The sequence below is a fragment of the Olea europaea genome, chromosome 9 (assembly GCF_002742605.1).
Source record: "Olea europaea var. sylvestris chromosome 9, O_europaea_v1, whole genome shotgun sequence".
NCBI classification, from domain to species: Eukaryota; Viridiplantae; Streptophyta; class Magnoliopsida; order Lamiales; family Oleaceae; genus Olea; species Olea europaea.
The window spans coordinates 14,128,281-14,152,761 of NC_036245.1; the positions used below are offsets into that span (position 1 = coordinate 14,128,281).

General features: G+C 39.4%; 1 protein-coding gene across 1 annotated transcript; it reads right to left on the reverse strand.

Annotated features, from left to right (window-relative positions):
* Window positions 1–12,766: 12,766 nt before the first annotated feature.
* Window positions 12,767–13,636, reverse strand: LOC111399986. The gene has a single exon (XM_023027465.1). It carries the CDS (start codon window positions 13,634–13,636, stop codon window positions 12,767–12,769), a length of 870 nt encoding a protein of 289 aa, XP_022883233.1.
* Between the last annotated feature and the right edge of the window lie 10,845 nt (window positions 13,637–24,481).

Genomic DNA, 24,481 nt, shown 5'->3' on the forward strand with positions numbered 1-24,481 from the left:
AGAGCCATGATAATTCGAAAAGAATCTTTCGACGAAACAGGGGAGAATGTTTCAACATAATCAATGCCTTCTCGTTGAGTGAAACCTTTTGCAACCAATCTTGCTTTCTTTCGTTCAACATTTCCTTTTTAATCTAATTTACTTTTGAAAATTCCCTTGTTATCTACAGCCTTAGCATCTGGAGGAGGTTCAACAAGATCCCAAACTTTATTCCTTTCCATGGAATTCATTTCATCTTCCATGGCAGCTATCCATTTATCTGCCTCAGGACTTGTCAATGCTTGGTTATAAGTTACAGGATCAACAATATGCCCGATATTAAAATCGCTCTCCAATAAATATGTAACATAATCACTGGGCAATGCAGATCTTCTTTCCCTTTGTGATCTCCTAACTTGTGGCTCAGGAACCGATTCAATCGTTGTTTGAGGAATTGGAGATTCCTCCTGGTTCCTCGGTTCTTCATTAACAACTTCAATTGGTTGGGAACCAACTCTTTCCTGTATGACAGGAACTGGAACTACAACTTGATTAGGTTCAACAAGAATTTCTCTCAACGTGGAACTCCCACTATCTCCAAAATCGTTCTCCAGAAACTTAGCAGTAATGAACTCCACAATTCTAGTGCCGCGATTTGGAGAGTAAAACTTATATCCCTTTGATCTATCCGGATACCCAATAAAGTAGCCAGGAGTTGATTTAGGGTCTAATTTCTTTTCAAATGGATTATAAATCCTAACCTCAGCTGGACATCCCCAAACTTTAAAGTGAGCCATACTTGGCTTACGTCCTGTCCATAATTCAAAAGGTGTCTTTGTAACAGCTTTACTTGGAACTCTGTTCAAAATATACATAGCTATTTTCAAGGCTTTACCCCACAAATATTCAGGCAAATTTGTTCTACTCATCATACTTCTAACCATTTCTTTTAAAGTTCGATTACGTCTTTCAGAAACACTATTCTGCTCAGGTGTCCTTGCCATGGTGTATTGGGGGCACTATTCCACATTCTTGTAAAATTTTTGCAAAATCACCCATATTTTGACCAGACTCGTCATATTTCCCATAGTACTCACTACCTCGGTCAGATCTTACACCTTTGATACTTTTCCATATTATTTCTCTACTTCCATTTTGAGAATCTTAAATTTCTCAAATGCGTGGAATTTATCATTAATCATGTAGACATATCCATATCGTGAGAAATCATCAATAAAGGTTATGAAGTATTTGTTCCCACCTATAGTGGAAGGCAGAGGTCTACTAATATCAATATATATCAAGTCCAAAATACCATTAATCCTACGAGAATATTTCCTTGTAGACTTAGTTTTTCTCTCATACAATCCTCATAAGTGTCAAAGTCAAAAAGGTCTAGAGAGGGAAGTATCTCAACTTTTACCAATATTTCCATTCCATCCCTCGAAATGACCTAATCATTTATACCACAACATAGAGGACGATTCACTGATTAAAGCCCTTTTCTTTGATAAATTGGTAACACGAGACTTTACCAAAAGAAGTCGAAGACAATTTATATAAACCATCATAGAAAAGGTCATTCCCAATCAAACGAGAATCATAAAACAACTCAACATTTTCATTACCAAAATTAAAGGAAAAACCACAAGCATCGAGTTTCGATATAAAAATTAAATTTCGTCTTGCGGTACAAAAAATTGTATTTTCCAAAATAAGGGTAAAACTAGACTCCAAAGACAACATCACTATTCCTATTAATTCAATATTCACTTGAACTCCATTTTCAATACTCAAGCTCACTTTATTCTCACTTAGCCTCCGTTTGCTTGTGAACCCTTGCAAAGAATTCACAATATAAATACTTGCTCCAGAGTCTAACCACCAAGAATTCAAAGGCATATCTACTAAAAAAGACTCAAAACAAACTAAGGCAAAGGGACTTTTAAGAGCCTCAGGCTTAAATGATATGTTTATTATCTTCATGATATACTCCCTAACACCGCTTGTGCCATCATATTTCATGTTCATCAATTTATTCATTAGATCCCTAGTTTCGACTTTATCAAACTCAACAAATTTTTCTCCTATGGCATCTATAAAACTTTCGGCATTTTCATTATCAGGGATGACACCTAGAATGGAATCAGATATCAATCGCTTAATGATTTTCAAACAAAGTTTGTTAGCCCTTTCCCACTTTTCTTGCTTGGCTACATATTCAACGGTACTCTTATCTGTGGGTTTTTTAAGCTTTTTCTCCATTGCAAAATCCAAGCCCAAAAGACCAAGTGCTATTTCTACGTCTCGTTTCCAAAGTTTCAATAGCAGACAATTGATTCGAAAGAGATGAGGCATTATAATTGCGGAAGCATAAAATATCACACTCAATATCATCCAAACGTACTGCATGCAATCAAATGGATGATGTAATATCCAACTAATTAATATTGGCTATTAATCAGATAATCCGTAATTTAACTCGAAACGTATGAATTTCATTACGGTAAGAGCCTAAATGCATCATTGTAAAGTCACCTTTGGGTCGACAATACAATATGTTATAAGGTACTCTTAAAATATATTATGTAACTAGTTAACAAAATTACATTGATTTTCGAAACACCAACACCTTTGGGCAGAAGGAAATTTCTAAACCAAAATAAGCTCGTTAACTTTCTCATGCCATTTTCCAAAAATATTACATATAATAACACATTTGTGCAAGATATTATATGCAATAAATCAAAAGTTGTTGGGCAAAAATATATGTATTTTTATTGTAGAGAAAATCGAATAAATAATCATGAGTGTGCCACTTTGGCAGCTACCACCCATTTTTATTTCAAAATATTTCTCTTAGTGGGAAAATAAGAATTGCCGCAAGGCCCATAGAAAAATTCAATCACAAAATAATAATCAACAATTATAATCATTAATCGATGAATGACAAAATTCACATGTGATTGAAAACTAAAATTGGCAACAAAATTTTAATATTTCAGTATATAAAAATTGAAATTTAAACGGACAAATAATGACAACATTTAAATGCATAAAATAATACAAAAGTCGTTAATTAAATTATTATTATTATAGATTTCAATCTAGTCAATTATTGAATAAAAATTTTAACTGGGTCAAAATTAAAATTTGAGGGTCAAAACTTTAAAAGTTCAAAACCAGGTCCTAATCTCTTAATTTCTGTCAGGGACCTCTAAACTAACAAACTGAAAGACAAGGCCCGTCCCCAAATATATTACACATGGCTAAAATTAGGAAAGACAAAATCCAACACTTTTATCGCCGACCGAATGAAAATTAAAACCCTAAAATCCACCATACTTTTTCTCTCACCCAACATGTATTTTTCCCTTTCAATCTCTCTCAATAAATACAATTCGCCACTTTCATGTAGAATCTCCAACACTTTATCATTCAATTTAACCACAAATGGATGATTCTGCTTCATCAATAGCCAAGTTTCCACTAATTAAGTCAAAATCTCATCATTGATTTTTTTTTTTTTTGAAATCCATTCAAGTGGAGTTGTCGGAATATGACAATCTGTCGAATCTGAATATCCATATTTCAAAATCAAACAATTCCCCTTTCATTCCACCTCTCTTGACAATCAATGCCTCTCCTTTCACAGGTATCCTTTTGTGTGCGTGCATGAGGGGGAGAAAGAGATGGAATGTCTGAGATTAAGCTTAGGGCATATTGGTAATCCGTAAATTCACATAAGTTTTAGCGAGCAGTTTTTGGTGATTTGCATATTAAGATGATACGGTGCAGTTAAAACGGTGTTGAGACGACGGAATGTGGTGTTTTGATGGCTTACGTTTTCGCCTTCTTTACTGAATTATAAATATATGCATACACGAAGTTATATGCACAGAAACGTGAAAACACTAAAGCAATAGCAACCTTCTTTTTTTTTTTTTTTTTTTTCTGTTCACAGCATTCAAAACAAATATATATGCACAGACTTTTTACATGATATAAGAAAAAAAATGAATTTCATGAAGGATTTCGATTTTAACATGAAGGCTCTGATACCAATTGTTGATATTTAGTTTTAATCATGTTAAGAATCGATAATCACAATCCAATAAATTAATAAAATGAATTCATACATGCGGAAGCAATTATTGATATGAATAGTAGTTGTAATAGCAGCCAAAATCTTCCCCTCCTTGCTCCTCACAAAAGTGTTAGCTATCAATGGGGCAAGCTAATGAAAAACATTTGGAGAGGAGAGGGGACCTAGCCTTTATATATAGGAAATAATTTGACCCATCCCATTATGACTAGAATTCTAATTAGGGTTTATTTCCGGCCCACATACTTTAAATTACCACATCAAATTAATTATAACCCGTAAGGTGTAAAAGGCCCAATTGATTACTTAATAAATTCCCAAACACGATTATCATTATGAGCCATATATCTAACCCGTAAAATTTTGCAATCGAATGTGAAGCCCACATATGGAGTCATTAATTATTCCAACAGGGAACACATGAGATTTTCAATTCAAGAATTTTGTATTGTGACCGGGTTGAAATGCGCAGGTGAAGGCAATACAAATATGCTTATAAATGGTGATTATAGGCTAAAAAGGACATATTTCAAGAACATCAACAGTGTGTATAGAAATGATGTTGAAAATGCATTTTTAAATCTTCTACAGAGCACACCGGACGAGGATGTTGTGAAGACGGTAATCTTGTACCTTGTCACTAACTTCCTTTACACAGCCCCACAGCCCACTGTTGTCCATAAGTCATTGATGCCACTAGTGGATTCACCTCCCGGGGACACTTTCCCTTGGGGAAAGGAACTTTACCAAAATACATACGCCTATATGAACCTCACATTGGAGAAGCTAAACTGAATGAAGGTGACCTGAAACCCATAATATCGTACAGACTTCATGGCTTCCCACTCGCATTCCAAATTCGGATTTATGAGATGTTTCCTGTGCTGTTCGGTCAAGTTTGTAATAGATTCAATCGTATTTTTGCCCGCATTTTGAACTGGTCAACCAATGATTCATGTGTTTTTGCGGTAAATTTGGATAAGATTCTTTACGATCTCAATGAGGTATTATGTAAAATATCCCTGGCACATTTTTTGAAATATATTTTTAATTTATGCTATTTTCAAATACGTAAATGTTAATGTATGGTTTGTATTGCTTGTTTTGTAGGTCGAAGTTATTGTGCCCCAGCCTAGAGAAGAGGAGATGAGGGCAGCATATTTCGTTGGTGGAGTAAATAGGGAACGAATATTTAAACCTGATGCTACCAAAAATCGTACCTGTAGATTTTCCGAGCTTGATGACTGATGATGAGCACGAACGTGATATTCCGGTACCTAAAATAAAGGCAACATGGTGTGTTCTTGTCGCCTCTCCGATGCTTAAGTCAAAAAGGGAATTATATACGTGGGGCTATATGCTGGAGAACAATGAAAAACGTACCTGAATAATGATTAAGGGCTTCGTATTTATAGAGGTAGGTGGTGTGTTCAAACTAGGATTCCGTAGTGTACTTGTAATAGGACAGCTTGATTTTGCAATCTTATACCAATGAGTCCTACGTGAGATAGGAGTTTGAATTGCGGTATAACTTTGATACCAATTATTTAATAGAGTTCTTCTGGGCATAGGAGACATAGGTTGAGGATTTTTAGTTAGAATAAATTTCTCATTGGATAAGGCGTTGATGTCGAGGGGACAAGCCGAGGTCATAATCCCGAGGACATGTCGAATGATGTTCAACGAACTCTTGGGGCCAATAGCTCGGGCATGTGGAAGATACCCAAGCACATATATCCCGAGCATATTGATAAACATATCGACGAAATAGAGTCCTCGGGTTTATATACGTCGGGAACAATATTTGGTTATATCACTGGCCCCCGTGCACCTGTGCTCGATTATATGCATGAGGATAGGTGTAAAAGATCAAAATTACAGTCCTCGGTATAACACCCCCGACAATTCATTGCAGAGGAAGGACTCCTGAGGGCTGACGTCAGATGTGGTAATGACGCCAGCCCTAGTACAAAGGCTGTGTAACTTTTAGACCCTATGATGTAGGACACGTGGCATGATCGAACGGTTCAGGACTCCCACCCATGTTTCCCTATATAAGCCTCATTTCCTATTCATTTTTTTACTTTTTCACTATCAGTAAACCTTGTCGGAGTCGTCGGGATAAGGTGAGTCCTCTAAACTTTAAGTTGTTTGTTTTTAGAAAAGTCTAAATTTAAGATAGGATGTTGAGCAGTGATAGTGATACGTCATCCTCGAGTTCAGGAATCCCAACCGAGGACTTGGGACAGTCAATAATACCTATGGCCGTCCCCATAAGTGCTAATCCTCGAGCTCAGGATATCTCGACCCTGTTAGTATACCCCGACCAACCGTGTAGGTTTAAGGAGCACTTAGCAGTGGCGACTGCTAGGGAGTTCGGCCTGATGCCGAACTGTGATATTAGATCTCCTAGGGATGAGGATAGGATAGCTATTGCTCGGGAAGGAGAGTTTGTCATTTTCAAAGATTCTCTTAAGGGGGGATTTAGGTGGCCACCGCATCCTTTTTTCCTCGTACTTATGACTGAGCATAATATGAGCCCGGGGCAATTAGTGCCGAACGGGTGGAGGATGTTGACATATTTTTTTATTGCTTGTAGATACCTTAGGATTATCCCGTATGTCGACTTATGTATGATGGTCTTCGACCTAAAACAACTCCCCTAGTACTCTTGTTTTACCTACCTCTCAACCCGAGAAGGGTTTAGAATCCAGAGGATGCCTAGCTCCCTGAAAGGGTGGAAGGATAAGTGGCTTTATTCTATACCTCAAGATCCCGACGTTCCCTTTAGTCCTCACTGGGGGGCCCGATACTGCTAGATTTTGTGGGGGTCAGGCGTATTTTGAGTCGTTGGAAAGGCATAGGCAAATGCTAGAGGAGCTCGAGCCCCTCTTTTATGACTTGGATGATATCCTCGGGGATGATATCCTCGAGCTTGCGAACATGAAAGGCATCGAGGGTAGGATATGCAATTTTAACGCTTAATTTCCCGACCTATATTTTTATTAATGCTCATGCTAATAACATGTTATTTTTTGCAGAAATGACGTTTGACCCAAGTGCCCTTCGTCAGGCGATTAGCAAGAAGTCTAAGGCTCCCCAGGCTCGGGCTCCAGGCCAGAGGAGGGGCCAAAAGAGACCTCGGGATGCGAGGCTTGAAAAGCAGACCAGTGGGCCCGGTGAATCGTCAAGGCCCCGAGGACCGTCCCCGGGAGTAGGGAGGACGGGAACTTAGCAATAGGATCTTCTGGGGACTCCTCAAGAGTCTCGTCCTTGAGGACCTATTGACGTGGTCGACCTTGAGGATGAATGCCTGTCACCGGGCCCTGCTAATCCCGAGGAATGCTCTCGGTGTCAGTTCGTGCTTAGCATCATTGAAAAATACCGGGCAGACGTCGATTTAAGCAATGGCTTGAGGGCTCTCGAGGCTATGGCCTTGAAGGTAAGATCGTCGATAGTTTTTATTTTTATTATTTTTTTTGTGATCTTTACTTCTCGAGGTTAAGTTGCCCGCACTCTTTTTTTAGACACTGGGCATAGCTCGAGGTCTTTCTTTGAAGGGGAAAGACGAGTCTTCAAAAATGGCCGACCTCGAGGGTGCCGTTTCTGCTCGGGATCTGAGGATCGCCAACCTCGAGGAAGAACGTGCTTAGCTGATGAGGGAGCGCGAGCAGATGAGAAATGATCTTTGCAATGCTCAGGATGAGGCCAGTACTACGAAGGATGAGGCTGAGCACTTCAAACTTGAGCTCGAGTGCAATAAAAAAGAATTGGATGCAAAGCTGGCCAATGCTCGAGACGATGCGGTCGAGGACTTTAAGAAGTCCGACGCCTTCAACGAGTTGAAGGGCGAGTATGCTATGGGTTCATACTTTCATGCCCTGAAGGAAGCTCGAGCTTTCATTCGCCTGAGGCCAGATGTTCGCCCTGAGGATCTGAAGTCAATCCCAGAGGTGGCTGACGACCTTCATCTTTCCGAGTCTGAAGAAAACGCTGGGGATGAAGACGTCGACATTGAGGGTGACGATGTCGAGGAAGGCCAAGGTAGTCAGAACACCGACGCCTAAATTTGATTAGTCCCTGAGCATTTTTTTTTATTTGTAATTTTTTGATGTAAAATGCCCGATCTTAATGGAAATAGTTTTACCGAGCTCATTCTGTATTATCGCCGTATTTTTATTTCATCAACATATGCGTCGAACTTTTTGTTAATTAATATCCTGACGACTAAGAAGAATTAATTATCTCGATGACAAAGAAGATTAATTATTTTGACGACTAAGAAGATTAATTATCACGACGACAATATTGAATTAATATCCCGACGACTAATTAATCATCTCGACGATTGAGAAGAAATAAGTTGATTTTAAGCAAGTCATAATGCCGAGGACAGTAGCGAATATAGGATATAGTTTAACACCTTGACGGTAAAATTATACCGATGTCGGTATTGAATTACCTCGAGGACTAATCGCGATGGGTGGTAACTTCGAGGTGTTCGAAAAATTGTGACCGACCTCTGTACATAAGTTTATCCCGAGCTTAAACTTTGGAGCCTTGGACAAAAATTCAAGGATAGATGGTCGGGGATGTATGTCCTCGGGATTTTTACTTGTGCTGCACTATTTTGATGTGCTGATTCTGAGCTCCAAGGTTCTGGTGCTTGCGCGAGGCAAGGCTTTGGTGCTTGCTCAGGGCAAGGCTTTAGACTGCTTGCTCGAGGACAAGGCTCACATTGGCTTGTCAAGGACAAGGCTTAGGACGGCTTGCTCGAGGACAAGGCTTACATTGGCTTGTCGGGCAAGGCTTACATTGGCTTGCCGAAGACAAGGCTTAGGGTAGCTTGCTCGAGGGCAAGACTTACATTGACTTGTTGAGGACAAGGCTTAGGTTATTCCTGGATGCAAGGAAAACTATCGGGCTGTTATACCCGAGGTTTGGATTTATTAATTCCTCGGACTGGACTCAGATTTATATTGAATCTAAGCTGCTTACGTACCCAAACGGGATCAAGTTGAACGTAGTTCATTACAAAAGAAAATGGAAAACATGCATGGACACGCAGGACTGCTAAACTAGGAATAAAATGCAAGGGCACGCAGGCCCGAAGAACCAAAAATAATATTCAGAAGAATTAAAAATGCAGGAAAAGAAAATCTCCTAAATGGCATCGGGAATGTTACTTGTAATATATTTTTAGATTATCGGCATTCCAAGGCCTTGGAAGAGGTCTACCCGAAGTGTCTCTTAGGTTATATGCTCCTTTGCGAACCTGTCGTATGACCTCAAAGGGCCCTTCCCAGATGGGCCCGAGCTTCCCTGGGGGGTGACCTGCTGCTTCTGCCCTCCTCAAGACCAAGTCGCCAGCTCTGAACCTCCGAGTCTTGACTTTGCTATTAAAAATATTTTGTTGTCTTAGTTTGGTAAGAGGCCACCTTTATAGCGGCTTGCTCCCGTACTTTTTCCAAGAGATCAAGGTGTTCAGTTGTATGCTCTGAGGTTTCTGGCACGAGCCTCCTATGGCTGGGCAGTCTAATTTCCACCGGGACCATTGCTTCAATGCCATAAGCTAACATAAAAGGGGTTTCTCCTGTGGTTGTCCTATGAGTTGTTCTATACGTCTATAGTATAGAAGGCAGCTCATCGGACCAAGAACCCCTAGCATTGCTAATTCTTGTTTGGAGGTCTTGTAATATGATTCGATTTGTTACTTCGGCCAGACCATTGCTCTGAGGATGCGAAACTGATGTCAGACGGTGATCAACCCCAAGGTTTGAGCAAAAGTCCCTAAACTGTTGATTCTCAAATTGCCTGCCATTGTCGGTGATGAGGACCTTCGGTATCCCAAACTTGCAAATGATAGACCTCCAAGTGAAGGCTCTTAGCTTGGGCTTCGATATCGTGGCGAGAGGTTCGGCCTCTGCCCATTTTGTGAAATACTCTACTGCTACAGCAATAAACTTTAATTGACCTCTTGCCACAGGAAAGGGGTAGAGGATGTCAACTCCCCATTGTTCAAACGGGGCCGAACAGTTAATGTTGGTGAGGTCTTCGGCTGGTGAGTGGATAACATTACCAAACCTCTGGCACCTATCACATCTTTTAACATATTCTGAGCCGTCTTTCTTCATAGTTAGCCAATAGTATCCATATCTTATGGGTTTAAAGGCCAAGGCCCTGGCTCCTTGATGATTCCCGCACACACCTTCATGAACTTCAGCAAGGGCCTGGGATGATTCTGATGGTCTAAGGCACCTTAGGTATGGAAGAGTAATACTTCTGCGAAAGAGGACACCGCTAATCATGCAGTACCTAGGAGCTCGAGCTCTGGTGCTTCTAGCCAACTTGGCATCGCTTCGTAGATTTCCACTCGTGATGAATTCTATGATTGGGTCCATCCAGGACGGTTCGTTGTCAATGTCCATGATGTCGAGTATTTGATTGATGCTGGGTTCTGTGATGACTTTGATGTGAACTGTTCTGTCCAGGCTGTCTACCCCATGAACACAAGCCTGGATAGTGCGTCAGCTTTTTCGTTGTCCTTTCGAGCAATTTTTGCAATTTCACAACTCTTGAATTTTAGTTGAATATCCTGAACCTTCATGCAGTACAAACTCATTTTCTCGTCTTTCCTTTCAAATGATCCTTCAATCTTTCTGACCACCAGTTGTGAATCGCTGAATATCTTCACGAACTCGAGCTTAAGGCTAAGGGCTAGCTCCAGAGCAATAACGACAGCCTCATACTCGGCCTCATTATTGGTTGCTTCAAACTCCAACCTAAGAGCTCATTGAATCTCTGTTTGTTTGTCAGGGCTGATGATGATGACCCATGCGCCGGAGCCCAAGGAGTTCGATGCTCCATCTACAAAAATCTGCCAAGTGTCCAAATTGGTGCTCATGCTCGAATTGTCACCTTGCCCCCGAGGCCTAGGGGTTAGTTCTGCAATGAAGTTGGCTAGTGCTTAGGCTTTGATAGATGGGCGTGGTTTGAATTCAATGTCAAATTCTCCAAGCTCGATCGCCCATTTCATCAGTCTTCCTGAGACGTCCGGCTTCCTAAGTATATGCCTAAGTGGTTGATTAGTGAGCACCACAATAGGGTGAGACCAAAAATACTGCCGGAGTTTCCGTGCTGCTATTACCAAGGCAAGGGCAAGTTGTTCCGCCAAAATATACCTTGTTTCCACATCTAGTAGGACCTTGCTTACATAGTAGATAGGTTGTTGGACTTTGTTAACCTCTTTCACCAAGACCCCGCTAACCGCACTTTGAGATACGGCCAGGTACAAAAATAAGGTGTCACCAGGCTCAGGCCTAGTGAGAATGGGAGGAGATGCCAATGTTTGCTTGAGCTCCTGAAAAGCTTTCTCACAGTCTTCACTCCAATCAAAGCCTTGGTTTCCTCTGAGGACTTTGAAGAAGGGATAGCACCTGTCTAATGCTCGGGACATGAACCTGTTCAAGGCTGCTATCCTACCAGTCAACCTTTGTACCTCTTTCTTGTTCCTTGGTGATTCCATAGACGCCAAGGCTTGTATTTTGTCAGGGTTAGCCTCTATCCCCCGGTGAGTGATCATAAAGTCCAAGAATTTGCCCGACGCTACGCCATATGCACATTTTGCAGGGTTCAACTTCATTCTGTACTTTGGCAAGGTGTCGAAAACCTCTTCAAGATCTGAAATATGATGGTCCACCTGTTTGCTCTTGACCACCATGTCATCAACGTACGCCTCCACATTCCTTCCAATCAAGTTAGCAAAGACTTTGTTGATGAGCTTTTGGTATGTTGCCCCTACATTCTTCAAACCGAAAGGCATGACCTTATAACAGTATATGGCAGAATCGGCCATGAATGACGTCTTTTCTTGATCTTCCTCGGCCATGAGGATTTGATGATAACCAGAAAATGCATCCAAGAAGCTATATAGCTTATGTCCAGATGTGCTATCCACCAAGTTGTCAATCCGCGGTAGGGGATAACTATCCTTTGGACATGCTTTGTTAAGATCTGTGAAGTCAATGCAGACCCTCCACTTACCATTGGCCTTCTTTACTAAAACAACATTGGCAAGCCAATCGGGATATTGGTCCTCCCGAATGAATTGAGCAGTGACGACTTTGTTAATTTCTTCACGAATGACCTCCCGACATTCTGGGGCAAACTGTCTTTTCCTCTGCTTTACTGGTCTGGCCCCTGGGCTAATGTTAAGCCTGTGGACTGCAATTTTGGGGTCTATCCCTGACATATCTTTAACCTTCCAGGTAAAAACGTCAATGTCGCGAGATAAGCAACCAATAAGTTCTGTCTTCAGGGTGACGTCAAGATCCCGACCAATCGTCACCTTCTTATTATGCTCGAGCTCAATTTCCATCAATTCTTCAACAGGAGCAAGTCTGACTTATTGCTCGGCCTCGGGCTCCATCCTCGAGATTTGCATGACGTCGTTATTTATTTCTCAAACGCTGGCAACATAGCATTGTCTGGCAGCTGTCTGGTCTCCACGCACGACCCCAACGCCATTACTTGTTGGAAACTTCTTGGCTAGGTGGAAGGTGGACACAATGGCTTTGATCTTGTTCAGGAGTGGTCTTCCCAGAATAGCGTTATAGGCCATTGAGACACGTACCACTTGAAAAGATGTCATCTCCGTAACCTGTTTCTGGCCAGAACCCAAATTTAGAGGAAGCTCGACGACACCCTCTGGAGTGATGACTCCTCCCCAAACCCTTGGAGAGGAGTTTTAACCGCTTTGAGCTGCTGAGATGAGATTCCCATTTTGGCAAAAGTTTCTTGTGAAAGTATATTTGCCGCACTCTCATTGTCAACCAAGATTCTCTTTACTTCAAAATTGGCCACAATCGCTGAGATGACCAAGGCGTCATCATGTGGAAGCGATACACCTTCTAAGTCCCTGGTTCCAAAAGTAATATCCTCCAGCTTTCCATGAGGCATCCCAGAGGCCAAGGCATATTGTCGAGCATATTGTTTTCTTCCACTATTGGAGTCCCCTCCCGAGGTAATACCCCCAATGATGATGTTGATTATTCCAGCAATTGGTTGACCATCCCTTTTTACTTCAGGGGCTTTTTTCCTACCACGATCATTCCTTGGGCGTTTGTCGTTACCGACGTAGGAACTCAGGAGTCCTCTTTTAATAAGGGCTTCAATCTCCCATTGCAGGGCCTTACAGTTCTCCGTGGTATGCCCATGATCCCAATGAAACTCACAGTACTTGTTCATGTCCCTGGATTCGGGTGGTGACCTCATTCTAACAGGCCATTTGAGTTCCTTCATATCCTTGATCTCCATAAATATATTTATCTTTGACGTATTTAAATGCGTGAATGACGTTGGGGGAACCTCTTGTCTTTGTTTTCTCCAAGGTTGTTCTTCACGGGGGTTCGGGTCGTGCTGTTGTTTATGCTCAACCCTGTTATGGGATGGTCCAACCTTTCTCGGGTTTAGTGTTTCCTCCATATTTATGTACTTCTCGGCTCGGGTAAGAAGCTCGGTCACTGTCTTTGGCGGAGTTTTGGATAAAGACATCTTGAAAGCCTCACACTTTATGGCATATGTGAGGGCAGAAACTGCTGCGGTTATATGTAGATCGAGAATCTGAAGTATGTAGATCGGGAATCTGAAGTCTTTCCTTGTTGAACCTAGTCATGAAGTCACTTAGGGTCTCGTTTTGCCCTTGTCTAAGTTGCATGAGGGAAGCCTGTGTCTTTTTGATGCGTTTACTGCTTGCGAAGAAAGCAGAGAACTTGTTTGTCAAATCCGAGAATGAGATTATGGAGTTGGGCTCTAAGGTTGAGAACCAATCCCTAGTAGCATCCATCAAAGTTTGCGGGAAGGCCTTGCACATCACCTGATTCGGTGCGACCTGTAGATTCATGACGTCCGTGTATACGTTAAGATGATTGATTGGATTGATGGTCCCATCATATTCTTTGATCCTAGGATACTTAAATCTGTTTGGCAAGGGAAATGTCAATATCTCGGGAATAAAGGAAGTGTTGGGACTGAATCTTGTCGTCCCTTTGTTGCCCTGAAGTAGGCCCGCCGTAATTCCTTCTTGATTAATCCTAGCGAGTTCCCCAGACTCTATGGTCACTGATCTCGAGGCCGAGGTCACATGTGGTATGCCCGAGGCCCTTGCTCCACCATTGTCAGGGACATGTCTCTGAGCTCGAGCATCAGCCATAAAACCCCCTTGAGTCAGTGTGGCGACCTGTTGTCTAAGCTCTTCAAAGGCTCCGACAGTGACAACTGCCGGCTGGGGTTCTGGCACTTCTGATGATTCCTCTTGAGGAACAGGGATATCCTCAGGAGGGGGTTGGTTTGGAGCGGATAAGCTTGCTGGTGGAAGACCTGAACGTGTGTTTATCATGACTTTTGGTAGCGCTTCCCACAGACGGCGCCAATGATGCTACCAAAAATCGTACCTGCAGATTTTTCGAGCTTGATGACTGATGAGGAGCATGAACGTGATATTCCGGTACCTGAAACAAAGGCAACAAGGTGCGTTCTCGTCGCCCCTCCGATGCTTAAGTCAAAAAGAGAATTATATACGTGGGGCTATATGCTGGAGAACAATGAAAAACGTATCTGAATAATCTTCGTATTTATAGAGGTAGGTGGTGTGTTCATACTAGGATTCCGTAGTGTACTTGTAATAGGACAGCTTGATTTTGCAATCTTATACCAATGAGTCATACGTGAGATAGGAGTTTGAATTGCGGTATAACTTTGATACCAATTATTTAATAGAGTTCTTCTGGGCATAGGAGACATAGGTTGAGGATTTTTAGTTAGAATAAATTTCTCATTGGATAAGGCGTTGACGTCGGGGGGACAAGCCGAGGTCATAATCCCGATGACATGTCGAATGATGTTCAACGAACTCTTGGGGCCAATAGCTCGGGCATGTGGAAGATACCCGAGCACATATATCCCGAGCATGTTGATAAACATATCGACGAAATAGAGTCCTCGGGTTTATATACGTCGGGAACAATATTTGGTTATATCAAAACCCATTCTTATTGTCCCTGGCAGAACGAATGTTGTGAAAGTGCCAATGCTCAAGCAAAAAGAAAGAAACGTAGCTACCACCTCAAACACCACCTTCATTTCATGCTCTAAACGAATTATCACTGACAACTCAAAACAGCAAGAGGTAACTAATAAAATGAGTTGAGTGCTTAGTAATACACATCATTTTCCCTTGTCTGTATCTCATATAGTGTTGCATTGTCTGACGTTCTAAGTATGTATGTATGTAAGAGATGTCATCATTTTTTTCATTGGTAAATGTACAGGATAACGTTGCCAAGATTCTGGAGGATATGCGGTCTCACATTATTAACATTCAAGTTAAACAGAAGAAGATAATTGATGCATAGCATGAAATAAAATTGGACATTATGCGAGTGGAGCGTATCGTGGAGACCAAGTATGACACACTGATGGACGAGATCAGGCAGAAATTTAGAACGCTAGATAATGCTGACGGTAACATGGCAAATGAATCACGGGATGCAATCATGCAGGAGACACGCATGGACAGAGGTTAGTATATATATTATATGTGTTATAATCAAACATATATTTATCAAAGACAGAGGTGAGTACATATATTATATATATTTTCTTACAATCAAACATGATCTGTTGTCTTCATTCTACGAAGGCTAGAGAGATACGTGGGACATCAACAATCCCTGACTCAACATTAAACAATGCAAATGCGAGAAATGATTCTACATCTCATGTTGGAAAAAATACAAGCTGTAATGCCCCGAAAATTTAAAAAATAAAAGCTATTTGTTTTATATAATATATTTTATTATTTTGAAAATAAATAAATAAATGTGACTAAAATGAAATAAGTTTAAATTCCTATTCCTTTATTTGTGTCTAATAATTAGATTTTCACATATCAAGATTTAATATATCAATATTGGGTTTGTTGGATATATCATATTAAATCATGAATTTTAGGCTCGAGAAAAAGTTAATTTGGATAAGTTAGGCCAAAGATATCGCAGTTCTAAGAATAGATTTTTTTTTTTTTATTAAATTGGTTTAAGATTTGGTGCAGCTGGGGCCACCAGTTTCACGTGTAGAAGAATTAGAATATTAACTTGCATTGGGTAGCCACATGTGGGGTTTTAGGTAGGGAATTATTAATCTTTTATTTTAGGACAAAGGTTAAGTTAATTTTAAATAAATCTAAACTGGATTTATTTTGAAAAATCTCAATCATTCTTTAACTCTGTATTTTTTTCAAAACCCTATTGGAGGATTCTTTTATGCAGATAATCCAAATTACATTTGATAAGGATGGCAAATTGAGTGTCGATAAATGAATACAATTCTTTTAGCTAATCCAAAACTCAAATCACTTGTTAGGATGAATACACGTGTAGATATATAGGAATTCTACCATATAATTGTAATTGTAGTGGTTGGCCATGATTTTACTTTTGATTTAATAAGTATTAATTATATATATATCTTTATCACAATCAAATACATGAATCACATCATGATTTGCTTTATCAAAAAAATTTAGCTTTACTTTCATCCCAATTTCATCAAAATTCTATTGTCTTTTACAACTATAAATACAATGTCAAAAGCCTTATCATTGACTACCAAAAAAATAAAAAAAAATACAATACATACGGCAAAGAGAGAGAGAGAGTAGCACTGAAAATAAAGTTTACATACATCGAAAATTTTAATCATGTATTTTTCAAAACGGAGAAAATATTTTGAACGTGCTTCAGATTTTTTCTAACGACATAAGATATTTAAGTGCAAGTGTTTTTCTTTCCCTATGCATTTATGTTTAATTAAAAATGCATGGATTGATAGTAGATATTCATTTTTTTAAAGAGATATGAAATCCTACGGGATTATAAGAGGACCTAAGATAGGTGTATTGCTTGGTCACCGATATACTCCAAAAGATCAGATGATATGGAGTGTAATTTTTATTGTTATAAATATCTATTTGAAAATTGCACATATCTTATTGGATGTTTTCGAATACTCACTCTTACAAATTTTTATAGGTTAGTTCGGGTCAATTAGATTTGTGGTAGGGCGGTGATGCGAGCTGCCAAGAGGATTGTAGTAATAAAACATAAATTTTTCATTAAGTTTTTCTGCCCTCATAATTTTTTGTTAATTTAATATAAGACATGTTTAGTGCTATTTTTCAGATACAATTCCTATGTTTAATTTAAATTTATGAATGCTGCATTTCTTATTTATTAAAGAATTTTATTTTGATCTTTTCGCATGTAAAGTAAACAAAAAATGAATTTTTGGTAATGCTTTGATGTTGTGAAAATTTGGAGAGTTACAAAAACATAGTGTCATTTGAAATGGACGACATACAATTCACTGAAGATGATCTACTGCAAGTGGATGACTTTGTAAACAACGTTCAATCTCTCAAAGCGAAGAGTACAAAACGGGTATATTTGTTTCATACATATATTCCATATTATATTATCATCATTTATGGAATCTGTAGCAGTTAGTAGCATACATAGTTCATTATTCGGAGTATCACCACGTCTGAGTTATATTCTGCAGTCTCTTATGACATTATCCGTAATACTTTAAAGCACGTTGAGTCGAAGATCCAGGACGAGGGTAACATGTCAACCAGGGGTGTAGTTGAAAAGGGAGAGGCCAGTAAAAAAAAAAATGCCAAGCCAGTCACCCAATTCCACGTCCAAAAACATTGGCAAGTCGCCAAAGCCAATCGTATGTTGCATTTCCGCAACCCCAAGTGGACCACGGGTATGGTATATTCGCGAGCAACTCAAACTACATTTGCTTTATTTATTTTCTTCCTATTTTTTTGTAGAGAACAAATGATATACGTTCTACGGGTCAAATTTTTGTAGTAACGCATATAATGTTCATCAATGACGTGTCGCAAAACATGAAAAAAAATGTATCATCTCTTACGCAATCCAAATGTCGCAATTTGCAGAACAATGTCAATCATTTACTATCACATTACATAGGGGATCAAGGTAAGTCTCATCAAACTCACGGTGGTAAGTCTGTTGAAGACGATGCTGCAGTTTCGTTACACAATACGGATGGATGCCCCAACTATCTGATATTGAAGTCCCCTTTACCGATAACGTATTGCATTTTTACCGGTCCTCCTCTATTTTATGTGTTCGGTTTGTATAACTTGTTTTTCAAAATAATAACTTTTTCCATTTATATATAGTTCACTGCAGATGAACACTCCGGGTATCTGCTTGCACCAAATTCAACTCAAATCTGGTTACACAACACACATGTTTGTAGAAAGGTATTATTATCTTTTTTTTCACTGATATTATTGTGGCATCATCTACAGGATCAAACATTTATACGAATTTTAAGATGTTCGCTTTCAAGGAAGGATTAACAGACCTGCATGTTGATGATGTCGATGCATTCAATAGCTAGTTTCTAGATGGATAAAAGCCTGGACATGTGTAAGCAGTTTCCTTCATTTTTATTTTATTAAATACATTTTGGGTTCTATATCATATTATTTATCTTTGCATATCTGATGTATTTAACACATTGATGAAGCAAATTCAAATTCCCACCGTCTAAGGACATAATGAACCCACCCTTTCATTTTGGTCCATACGTGGTCCAAACAAAGACTTGGTTTCATGAGTTATGGCAACAAAAAGTCTACCTCAGGGATTCGGCACAATTTCCCTGTCATCTTTCATTCTCTTTATTTGTTTACATTCTGAACTCACAACATGTCAATAACCTCTTTATGTAGCACGTTAACATATGCTTTTGCTACTTTAGAAAGATGATCAAGTACAGCAGCTTGATATCTTTTAAGGGTACAACAGCCGATTCCTTTTTTGGAGCAATGGTACGGTCTGCGTTCAAACACTGTAGAGAGGACATAAGGGCAATTTCAAACTTCAGATCACTGGTCGAATATGTCAATGGCGACTACCTGCACTGCGACGCAAGATAGGCTGATGTAGAACATGGTTTAATTCCAATCATGATGGAGAAAAAGGCTCATTGGATACTTGTTCATTTTGACATCAAAAGGGGACGCCTGCTGGTGTACAACTCGAGTAGGATGACAGTGAGGGATAGGATAGTCACCAGTAATGTGGAGGCATTTGCACACGTACTACCATGTTTGATGGTGAAGATGAATGCATATGAAGTGAAGACTATTGATGAAATTGAACGTGTTGAGCCACTCAAGCTGAAGGTTGTAAACTGTTTGAATTGGAGAGAAAGAAAATAATATTTCTTCTTATTATTGAATATGCATTGATACATATGTTATATAGAACAAACTAATGACTATACAAGGAAATATATTATTACAGAGAACAAATTAAGGGAATCCTATAATCTTGCATAATATGGATTGATTCTTTCCCTTTGAGGCTTAATATAGCTCATTTGACACTCCCCCTCAAGTTGGAGCATATATGTCATCCATGCCTCACTTGCTAATTGAGCTGTGAAAAACTCTTCCTTTAACTGCTTTGGTGAGTACATCTGCAAGTTGATCTTCGGATTTAACAAATGGTGATTTAATAATCTTAGCTTCAAGCTTTTCTTTGATGAAATGTCTATCAACTTCAACATGTTTGGTTTTATCGTGTTGCACTGGATTATGTGCGATGTCAATTGCAGCTTTGTTGTCACAATGTAATTTCATTGCATGTTTAGGTTCGAATCCCAAATCTATCATCAAGTTCCTAGTCCAGAGTAGTTCACATACTCCATATGCCATACCTCTATATTCTGCTTCAGCACTAGACCTTGATACCACTTTTTGTTTTTTACTCCGCCAAGTGACCAGGTTACCTCCTACAAAAGTAAAATATCCAGATGTAGATCTCCTATCATTAATAGAACCTGCCCAATCTGCATCAGTATGACCTTCAACATCTAGATGACCATGATGTGAGAACATTAATCCTTTTCCAGGAGCTGACTTCAAGTATCTCAGAATTCTGTTCACAGCATCCATGTGAGCTTCACTTGGCGCATGCATGAATTGGCTGATCACGCTTACTGCATAAGCTATGTCAGGTCTAGTATGTGATAGATATATCAACTTACCCACAAGGCATTGATATCTTTCTTTGTTGGTGGGAACTTGGTCAAGCTATTCACCAAGTTTGTGATTTTCTTCCATCGGAGTCTCTGCTGGATGGCAAGCTAGCATTCCTGTTTCAGTCAAAATGTCAAGGGTATACTTCCGCTGTGAGAGAAATATTCCTTGTTTCGAGCGAGCTACTTCAATACCCAAAAAATACTTTAGAGCACCGAGATCTTTCATCTCAAACTCACTCTCTAAATGACGTTGTAATGCTGTCTTTTCTTCAGGATCATTCCCGGTAACCACCATGTCATCAACATACACAATAAGGGCCGTGACCTTACCTTTCCTATGTTTCAAAAAAAGGGTATGATCTGAGTTACTTTGTTTGTAGACGAAATTCTTCATTGATTTGCTGAACCTCCCAAACCATGCTCTTGGTGATTGTTTCAATCCATAAAGAGATTTTCTCAGCTTACATACCATATTGACCTGATTTAATACCTTCTTACATTGTGGAGGGGGATCCATAAAGACTTCTTCTTCTAAGTCTCCGTGTAAGAAAGCATTTTTTACCTCGAATTGATATAATGGCCAGTCCATGTTTGCTGCTAAAGATAAAAGTACCTGAATAGTGTTGATCTTTGCTACTGGAGCGAAGGTTTCATCATAATCGATCCCATAAGTCTGAGTGTATCCTTTTGCCACCAATCTTGCTTTATATCGATCAATGGTACCATCTGCTTTGAATTTTACTGTATATATCCATTTGCAACCTACTGTTCTTTTTCCTTCAAGAAGGGTAGTCATTTCCTATGTGGAATTTTTTTGGAGGGCCTCCATTTCTTCATTCATTGCATGTGTCCATTTGGGGTCTTTCAGAGCTTCCAGCACATTACTTGGAATAGAAATAGTGGATAATTGACATGCAAATGATGCACATCACAAAGAGAGCCTATGTATAGACATGTAATTAGCGATAGGGTATTTAACACTTGCCTTAGGGTCAGGCTCATATTTTTGTCTGGAAATCCCTCTAGTTGTGCGAGCGGGTAACTGATAACCTGTGTTTTCTGTGTGATTTGACTCAGTTAAAGTGTTTGGGTTTGCGTGTTCAGTTACCTGTGGAGAATTTTCAGGGATGATTAGAGGTGGTACTACAGGAGAAGTTGGGAAAGTATCTTCAGTATTATCTGGAGTTACCAAGTTTTGAGTCTCTTGATCTTGTTGCATGGTAGTAGCTGGTGAATCAGTGGTTACTACATCATTAAGTATTGTCACAGGTTGTTCAGTCTCTTTAGAAACTTGGATGATTTGACTCTAAGTGTCTCCTGCAGAGATAGAACTTTGATTCTGAGTGTCTCCTGCAAAGATAGAGTTCTCCCCCTTCGGGGGATGCTTAGAATCTTCCCCTGAGTAGTAGAATTCACCCTCAAGAAAAGTAACATCTGTAGTGACGTACAATGTCTGAGTAGGAAGATGGAAGCATTTATATCCCTTCTGAGTGTCTGTATACCCTACAAAGACACAACGTAGTGCGCATGGATCGAGTTTGCTGCGCTGATGTGGATATACCTAAACATAGGCAACGCAACCAAAGACCCGAGGTTCAAGGTTTGGTGTAGACGGTATAGTAAGAAGAGTGGTCAATGTCTGAAATGGAGTTTGATACTGGAGGGTGCTAGATGGTGTTCTATTAATCAGGTAAGCAGCAGAACAAAGTGCCTCTCCCCAAAAATAATGTAGCATGTGGGCATCAAATAAGGAGGCACGAAAAACTTCCAAGAGGTGTCTATTCTTAAGTTCTACTACACCATTTTGTTGTGGTGTATATGCACACGTAGTCTGATGAATTATACCATTGTGACTCAAAAAACCTTGAAGATCTTTGTTGACATACTCTCCTCCATTGTCAGACCTAAGTACTAAAATTTTCTTATCAAACTGAGTAGTAACATGTTGATGGAATTGTTTGAATTTTGGAGCAACTTCACTTTTCTATTTCATGGGAAAAATCCAAGTCATTCGGGTACAATCATCTATAAATGTCACAAACCTCTTACAGCCACGAATAGTGGAAACTTTTGATGGTCCCCAAACATCGGAATGAACAATCATAAATGGCATAGAACTTTTATTTAATCGTAGTGGGTGAGAAATACGATGGCCCTTTGCCGAAATGCAAGTTTCACAATGAAAATCTGATTTAGTAAATTGAGAAAATAAATCAGGAAATAAAAGTTTCAGATAACCAAATGAGGTATGTCCTAAACGTCTATGCCACAGTCAAATCTTCTTCATCTGGACCGATGTATCTCCTCTTACAAGATGAGCTTCACTTAATCTTTTACTGCAATCTTCTGTTAAGTCCAGATAATACAACTTTCCCTTCCTAGTACCATATCCAATCACGGTCCTGGTGTGAAGATCCTGGAAGAGACAATACAATGGCCAAAAACACACAGTACAGTTAAGAGAGTCAATGATTTGAGAAACAGATAATAATTCATAGTCAAGTGACAGGACAACTAAGACATGATCTATATTTAATGACGGTGTAAGAGATAGGGAACCTTCTCCCAAAATTGGGGAGGTAGTTCCATTAGCACTGGTAACATAAGTTTGGCTGGATGGTTTTTTTATGGAGTATAACCCAGTAAAACTAGATGTCATGTGTTCGGTGGCACCACTATCAATAATCCATGATCTATTACAAGTATGTGAAGATGTACAAGAGGAAGTACCTGTGGTTACCAAGGCCTTGGAACCAGGTGTACCTGATGAAGGTCCTGACATGTTTTCTTGAGATGATTCAGCAAATGAGGCTCTACTTGAATCCTTCTTTCGCCCTTTGTGAACCTATCCTTTTGGATAACCAATGATCTCATAACAACCCTTAATAGTATGGTTGTCTAAACCACAGTGAGTACATTTCATTAGGGGTCGATTTCGAGTGGTATTTGATTTCTGAACAGATGGTTGAGGTTGCTTTATCCTTGCTGCAACTAAGGCCGATACTTTAGGTGTAGTGTTAGCTTCAGACATGGTTCCCTGTCGATTACTCTCTCTTTTGATAAGTGCATAGACTGCCTCAAGTTCTGGTTTAGGTTCCATTCTCAGAATTTTCCCTCGAATTTGATCAAAGTTGCTGTCTAATCCAGCAAGAAAAATATAAACTCGAAGACGATCAATCTCCTTCCGTCTGATTTCAATGTCTGATGGATGTGTCATTTTGCTTAGATTTAATTGGTCAAGTTCTTGGAAAATCTCAGTGAGTTCATTGTAGTAGTTGGCAAAGGGTGCTCCATTCTGCCTCATGGTGAAAGATTTTTTGTGTAGATCATAAATCATTGCCTCATCGGAACCATCGGAATATGTCTTCCTGATTGCATCGCAGACCATAACGGATAAACCGTTTCATTTGATTGGGTTGCATGGCATCAAATAACCAACTCTTGACTTGGCAATCTGATGCACACCATTTATTGTATATTGGATCTGTGGCTATAGGTTGAGTTTTATCACCAGTCAAGTGACCATGTTTCTCTCGTCCAGCAATCTTCATCTCCATGACCTGATGCCATAGAGAATAATTATGTTCATCCAATTTGATTCCAATTGAGAAGTTGAATTATCTCCTTGGATGGTGACAATCTGGGTGGGTAAATTAAATTCACCAGCATTTTGGGATGAATTTAATACTGAATCATTGGCTTTATCTTCTCCATTCATGATGGAGACTGTTGAGATAAAGAGCAGAAAAAAAAAACTGGTTTCTGAAGTCTGCAGAAATCGGCTATGGTTAGGTCAAGAGGCAAAGATGATTTATGGCTCTGATACCATGCTTGAATTGGAGAGAAAGAAAATAATATTTCTTCTTATTATTGAATATGCATTGATACATATGTTATATAGAACAAACTAATGACTATACAAGGAAATATATTATTACAGAGAACAAATTAAGGGAATCCTATAATCTTGCATAATATGGATTGATTCTTTCCCTTTGAGGCTTAATACAGCTCATTTGACATCAACAGTCCACAAGACAATAATGGGTTAGTACATTTGTTTAAAAAGAGCTTGATATTGGTACATGTAGGTTATTGGAAATTATGTGTGCCTGATATACTGTGTTGCATGAGAAGACTTTTTTTTGGCATATTCGCATACTGATTACGTATTCAGTTGGTACGAATTTTATACTATTATCGAATAAATTATTGTTCCAATATGCTAGGAATGACTATGGTTTGTTCGTG